The sequence below is a fragment of the Pteropus alecto genome, unplaced genomic scaffold, assembly GCF_000325575.1.
Source record: "Pteropus alecto unplaced genomic scaffold, ASM32557v1 scaffold313, whole genome shotgun sequence".
In the NCBI taxonomy this organism is placed as follows: domain Eukaryota; kingdom Metazoa; phylum Chordata; class Mammalia; order Chiroptera; family Pteropodidae; genus Pteropus; species Pteropus alecto.
In genome coordinates this window covers 2,121,361-2,127,964 of record NW_006434832.1, presented here as the reverse complement: position 1 = coordinate 2,127,964, position 6,604 = coordinate 2,121,361, and the positions used below count along the sequence as shown (strand labels likewise).

Genomic DNA, 6,604 nt, shown 5'->3' with positions numbered 1-6,604 from the left:
AACATTCCCTACTCATCTTGCTTTTGATGTGCAGTCAGGTTTGGGAATCACTTTTCATTCCCATCACGTGCCCTCCTCCTCTGATTGCAAACAGGAGAGTAGTTACATTAGACCAAATGAATACCTGATGGAATGGGGGGTCTGGGTGAAGAGTGGGTGCTCGAGCCTATTGAACAATTCCACAACCCACTCCTGCCTCTTTCCTTCAGAAGTACTGACAGCAGGCCCAAGAAAATTGAGAGGAAATCTATACCTGTTTCTGCCAGCAATTTCACATTCATTCTTGATTAAGGTGCAGGGAAAGCTGTCTCTTGCAGCTTAAGGTACACTTCTTGTAGTGGGATGCATAATTTCAGCAGAGATGAGGCAGAGAGGCCTTGGATATGAGGTCACTAATCCTCGGCTGCAGAACTCAGCCAGGCAAGATTTGCAAAAGTCTCTTCAACCATTTTGGTTAACCAGGTACCATAAATTTATGAGTTCAATGACAATCTATTCTCATTTTATATAGAAGGAAATCGAGGTGGAAAACACATTGCGATAACCTGAAGTTATAGGTAACAGCAAGTTGAATCCTGGCCCAAGAAGCTCTCACTGCCTTTCAGTATTCTCTTGAGAATGACCTGAAATGATGGGATCACTCAATCATATATCACCCTCCGAGAACAGTGTAGAGTGGTTAGTTTTAGGGAACTGCCTTTCTCATCTTCCTTCACTAACCCCTTGCCTCTGTGCCTACCACACTTGGTAGTTTGGGTTTGAAAGCAGCCTTTTAAGTGTTTCCAGTTGTATTGTCGCCATGGCAGCATGTTTGTCATCCCACTGTTTCCCTCTGACCTCTCACAGCTCAGCTGCCAGTCTTTGTCAGTTCAGGGTGTTGCTATCTGGGCACAAGCAGCCAGTGGACTTTTGTCTCCATCTAAGAAACCAAGCTCTTTGGCTCCCTGCTGTATTCCTCCTCCTTTGGTCTCCTAGCTACTGTAGATGCCCACCTTCTCCTCTGATATTGGATCCTCATTCGTATTCCAAGAGTTTGATCTTTTCAGCTTCCCTATTAAAGTAAATCTCCTTTCTCCAGGAGTGTGAGCTACAGAACTTGGTCGTCTTCTCCAGTCATCTCCGTTGATTACAGCTAGAAAGCTCTCAGCTCTTTCCCCACAAGTAGTAACCAGGAAGAGGGGAAATCACAGGGGCTGAGCAAATGGTGGGTACAGATTTAGCTGAAGAGTTCAGATCTACGAGAAGGAGGCACTTTCATGACAACCAAGGTTAGATAATCTCCTGAGCTGGACCTATTTTATAGGCATCTTTCAGGATAAGCGAAATCATCTTTACAACCCAAAAAGTCACCACTAGGCTTAAGCACTGCTTTTAGGAGCCACTATGAGTATAAGTCATAGACAGGGATGAAAAGTGGGGACAAAGGAGGATTTGGAAGGAGAAGGATAGTAAAAGTGTGTATTTAGGAGTAGGAACCATAACAGTTGACTCAAGGCGCCAGAGTATTCACCCCTGAAAATTTAACAGAAGTCTCTCTTGTGTGTCAGCCCATGAAGGGAGAGGGTGGCCAGTAATGCTTGTGCATGGAAGATACTCCTCAGGACCACCTAGTATTTCTTCTGAGGACTTTGTTGTGGGAGACGATCTCCTAGGTGCAAGCAGTTGCTGCCCAGCCCCCATCCAAGGACCTAGGTGCCTGGTTATTGGTGATCCTGTTTTAAGTCTCAGGTGTATGCTTTGGTGCTTGTAGAACTGTTCCTCCCTTTTAAACTTACCTTTGTCTTACAGCAACCAATAAGGAGGAGAAGGGGAGAGAGCTCATTTGATATTAACAACATTGTCATCCCGATGTCTGTTGCTGCAACAACCCGTGTAGAGAAGCTGCAATACAAGGAAATCCTTACTCCCAGGTAGAGGCCCTAAATAATCGGCTCCCATCCCCATTCTTCCTGTTATCGCCCTTTTTTCTTTTGTCACTGAACTTTGGATCTTTAAGAGATTGAAAGTCTTACCTGATAGGAGTGAAATTATTTGTGTATGTAGTTCTCTCATTCCATTATATGAGCACCAACCAGATCACAGGCCATAAACTGGCTATAGACGTGTTTTGTTTGGCACATACAATGTGTTTTAAAATATTGAATTTGCTGTCAGCATGAAAGCAGGATTTCACATATGATACTTTATTTCCATCTTTTGTTGACAAATAAGAACAAGCAACCCTGTATATGCATTCCCACATGGCGGCAGTCAGCTGGTGCTGAGTAGTGGTGGTCCCCTTTAAACAGGTTCCTTCACTTGAGTTGGTCACATTCTCCCAGGCTGTGTCCCTTATTTCTGGCCCTTGAGGGTTTTCGAATGTGGGGCCTCTTTTGGAGGCTTCCAGTGCTAAGGAGGCCAAGCTTTGAGAAGGGAGAGCCTGCCCAGCAGAAAGCAGTGTCACAGGTGCACACAGTTGTCGTTATTTCGTGGATACATTTATCCTGCCCCAGGCTACTTGCCATCTCATGATTATCGCTTGGTTTTGCAGCTGGCGGGAGGTCGATCTTCAGTCTCTGAAGGGGAATCCTGACGAGGACGACGAAGAGGTAATGGCATGGTCGTTTTCTCTTAGAGCACTTATACGCAAGTGGGTATATATGTCCAGATGACACCTGTAGGTGTCAGATGCAAGCTCATTGTATTCCTGTTTGAACCAGGAAGGCCCTAGTATGGGGTGGAGCTGGCTCTAGAGTTAATCTACACATACTTACACTCAGCTTCTGAGAGGAAAGGGGATCAATGAAGCTGCTCTGTTGCAGATCGAGGACCTATCTGATGCAGCCTTCGCCGCCCTGCATGCCAAATGTGAGGAGATGGAGAGGGCTCGGTGGCTGTGGACCACAAGTGTGCCACCCCAACGTCGGGGCAGCAGGTGATGGGACGGGGAGTGTGGGCCCTATCCGTGTCCGTGGACAGTTGCCACTGCTTCTTGCTTGCTCTTTGTATTCATCCACTGGCAGTGGCCAAGAATGCAGAAGTTCCTTGACGCACATTGGACTTAATGAGGGTATAAGCAATCAAATGCTAGGTTCTTGCTGAGTGGGTGCTGTTCAGTTCTCACAAACTCTAGTGATCTCCTGGGCCCCGAGAGCTGGCTCTGTGACATTTGGAGGCCGTTTGGGGGTTGTAATGATTTAACCAGAGGGGCTTTGGAAGCTTCAAACACAAGTTACCCTTCCATTTGGACAGTGGACTGTGGGTTTGTGGCCCTGCTTGAAAGAACTGTCCCACCCTGTCTCCCATTACTTAGCAGCAGCAGAAGCCCTCAGGGTTCTCAAGTGTAAAAATTTAGGCTCTCATTTTTGCCTTTTTCTTTGACCACAATTTTCAAAGTCATGACTAATTTGCTTCTCCTGTGAATTCGCTGGGCACTGAGCAGGGATTAGCCCCTGGCATTGTTCAGTCCTGGCTTTCTCTGGGGTGATAGGCATACACAGTTCTTAGATGTCACATTCTATAGCTACCTCTGTACACGGCAGTGAGGAGGAAATGAGAGAATTTGTGGTTCCTAGTAAAGAACTGTTGGTGTCAGTCTACTTTGGCTTCTCTGGTTGGGATGCCTCCTCCCCACCCCCCAAAATAAACATACTCGATATTTCCTATTACTCAGACATTCCGATTTTCACTTCTTGGTGTACAGGTCTTACAGGTCATCAGACGGCCGGACAACCCCCCAACTGGGCAGTGCCAACCCCTCCACTCCCCAGCCCGCCTCTCCTGATGTCAGTAGTAGCCACTCTTTGTCGGAGTTCTCCCATGGTCAGTCCCCTAGGAGCCCCATTAGCCCGGAACTGCACTCAGCTCCCCTCACCCCTGTGGCTCGGGACACTCTGCGACACCTAGCCAGTGAGGACACCCGTTGTTCCACACCAGAGCTAGGGCTGGATGAACAGGTGAGGGATGCTGCCTTTGCATAGGGTCGGTGGGGTGGGGGATGGGGTTGCGAAGGGACAGCACCTGCTGAAGATGGACCTTCACCTTATGACCCCCCTCCACTTTTTGGTGGGGACAAGGGGCTACACTTAAAATTGACCTTCTGAAGGTACCATGGAACTGGCCATTGTCAAAAGGGTGCCCACTCTGAGGGGTCTTCCCAAATCATCCCAGGAACTCGAGAGAGACTGGTCATGAACTCCAGTCCACAACATTTTGAGACAGGGCCTTGGGGCAGGAGGCAGGCCGAGACGGGGTCCTCACCAAGGCACCTTGTCTGCCCACAGTCCGTCCAGCCGTGGGAGCGGCGAACCTTCCCCCTGGCCTACAGTCCCCAAGCAGAGTGTGAGGACCAACTGGATGCACAGGAGCGGGCAGCCCGCTGCACTCGGCGCACCTCAGGCAGCAAGACTGGCCGGGAGACAGAAGTGGCACCCACTTCGCCTCCCGTTGTCGCCCTCAAGAGTCGGCATCTGGCAGCAGCAGTCACAGCTCAGCGTCCAACTCACAGATGAGCGGGATATGAGAATCTAAACAGACTCACTAACTTGGCATTAAAGCTTCAGAAATCTCTGCGTTTGATATTCAAACATCATATGCCGGAAATTTTCACAGTTTTTAGTGAATTTAAGGAATTTAGATTCTACTTTGGTATTTTCTTTTTCTCGTTTTGATTTTTGTTTTGGTTTTGGTTTCCATGTTTTGTTGTCACACACCTGAGCACTTCCTTCAGTTGGCAAACAAATTCAGGATAAGACCCTGCTGGCCTGTCCTGGCACGTCCTCTGCACTGTTGAATCACTGGACTTAGCGATGTTTGATGCTCACCGGCTCCCTCGCACCTACGGGCAGGGTGGAATGGCCACGTGGGCAGAGGGAATGGAAAGCTCCAGCTCAGTGTTGCTACCTGAGGTTAAGGTGGGAGAGAGCAGCACTCTCTGGGCTCCTACCCCCTTCCTTCCCGTCCCCTCTTCTTCCATCTGTGGCTTGGCTCAACTCTGACCCTCCAAGATGGGTCCCCTTTGGTCATCTGTGCTGAAGCACCCCCACTACAATCTGTTGGCCATAACTGCCAGCTGTTCTGAGCTCTCAGCTGACAGAATGGCTTCCCCCCGTCACCCAGGTCTTGGAGACCTATTTAGGGTTTCCGCTGCATTTGGTCATCTCTGTTTTGACCCTTAACTGCAGTAACCTGGCTGCGGCTGCTCAGGTCCCCATCCTGCCCCTTCATGCCTTCTCGTCTGTTCTCCCACCCCATGTATACCCCACACACACACCAGTCCTTCCTGCCTATCCTGGTCCATGAAGGTGGGGTTAGAACTGCTTAACCTCTGTTCCCACTCCTCTGCACACTGAGGGCGTTGGGAGTGAGCAGCCATCTTCTCTGTAATTCTGTTTTCACTGACTGATTTATTTGGTCATGTTTTCTGCCCATCCTGCTCCCTGTCAGTGTCAGGCCCTTCCTCTTTCACGCTCTCCTTGCCTGTGGAACATTGTCAGGTCCTAACTGTGGTTCCCATCACTCCCCCACGATCACCCCCCCCCCCCCTTGGTCAACCTTGTGCCTGTCTCATGTATGATCACATTACCAAAAAGGGGGCAATAAGGACTTTTTTTTTTTTTTTTTTTTGCCCTTTGGCCATTTTGTAATCGTATAAAAATAGTAGACAAACTGCTTAATGGTTGGGGTTTTTTCACAATTTTCAACATTAGTGATTTTTTTTGATTCTGTTTGCAAGTTAAAGGGTTTGTCATTTCTTTAAAAAACAATAATGCACCATATCCCTATGCATAAAGTGCTTCTTCTATTTATAAGGTTGAAAATTCTGAATAACCCTTTTAGCATTGTAAAAAAAAAAAAAATGGAAAAAAAAACTTGTATTTTGTAAATATTTTCTTTTCCTGCTTCGAGCTGTGTATTGGCAGCGCAACATGTAGCTGTCTTTGTTCTATAGAAACGCTTTTCTTCCGAGAAGCTGATCTTTGTTAATGTCTTGATTCTGTTCGCAAAGCACAGACTTAGTGCTTAAAAAAAAAAGGAAGGAAAAATTGAAAAAAATAATAAAAAAAAAAGTTACCGAATGTTGTGTGCTGGGCCTTTCTTGACAATTGGACATGGTAGTCGTGGCAACTTAGGAGTTGGCCCTGCCGGAGCAGTTCTCTGGTGTCCTCTGACTTGCTCTGAACCCTGTCTTTTGGGCACCTGGCAGGGTCATGTGATGGTCGCCAGAGGGAGGGCGTGTTTGTTTGCACAGGTCGGGGAGGCTAGGGCTGCCCCGAGGAGAGGAGAGGAGTCTGTGTAAGATGTGTCTACTTTTTCTTTTGCTTGGTTGTTATTGACCTGTTGGCTCAGTGTTCTGTTCTCCTTTAGTGAGATCAGCAGTATGACATTGTATGTCCTAAATTGTTCCTTAAAATGGAGGCTTCACTTTTTGCCATGGACCTTTTCTGGGGTTGGGGGCCATTGGGAATATATACCTTTCATGGAGCCTGAGCCACTTCTCACCTGCTACCTGTTTCTTTTTTCTAAGGAAGCTAAGGGCTTTCCTTTGTACCAGATGAATAAGTGGGCAGGCCTGGATTTTTCTTTACTCCTCTTTTGCATGACAGCCAGTGAGGCTGCCTATCCT

General features: G+C 47.7%; 1 protein-coding gene across 5 annotated transcripts in view; it reads left to right on the top strand.

Annotated features, from left to right (window-relative positions):
• Window positions 1–6,056, top strand: part of KANSL1 (KAT8 regulatory NSL complex subunit 1) — a 160,957-nt gene extending 154,901 nt beyond the window's left edge. For all 5 annotated transcript variants that reach the window (XM_025045649.1, XM_025045650.1, XM_006910170.3 and 2 more), the window contains 5 exons: window positions 1,789–1,910; window positions 2,531–2,588; window positions 2,802–2,914; window positions 3,683–3,935; window positions 4,263–6,056. In XM_025045649.1, the coding sequence (XP_024901417.1) occupies window positions 1,789–1,910; window positions 2,531–2,588; window positions 2,802–2,914; window positions 3,683–3,935; window positions 4,263–4,490 (774 nt within the window). In that variant the 3' untranslated portion in view covers window positions 4,491–6,056. The remainder of the gene's footprint in view (window positions 1–1,788; window positions 1,911–2,530; window positions 2,589–2,801; window positions 2,915–3,682; window positions 3,936–4,262) is intronic.
• The last annotated feature ends 548 nt before the right edge of the window (window positions 6,057–6,604 follow it).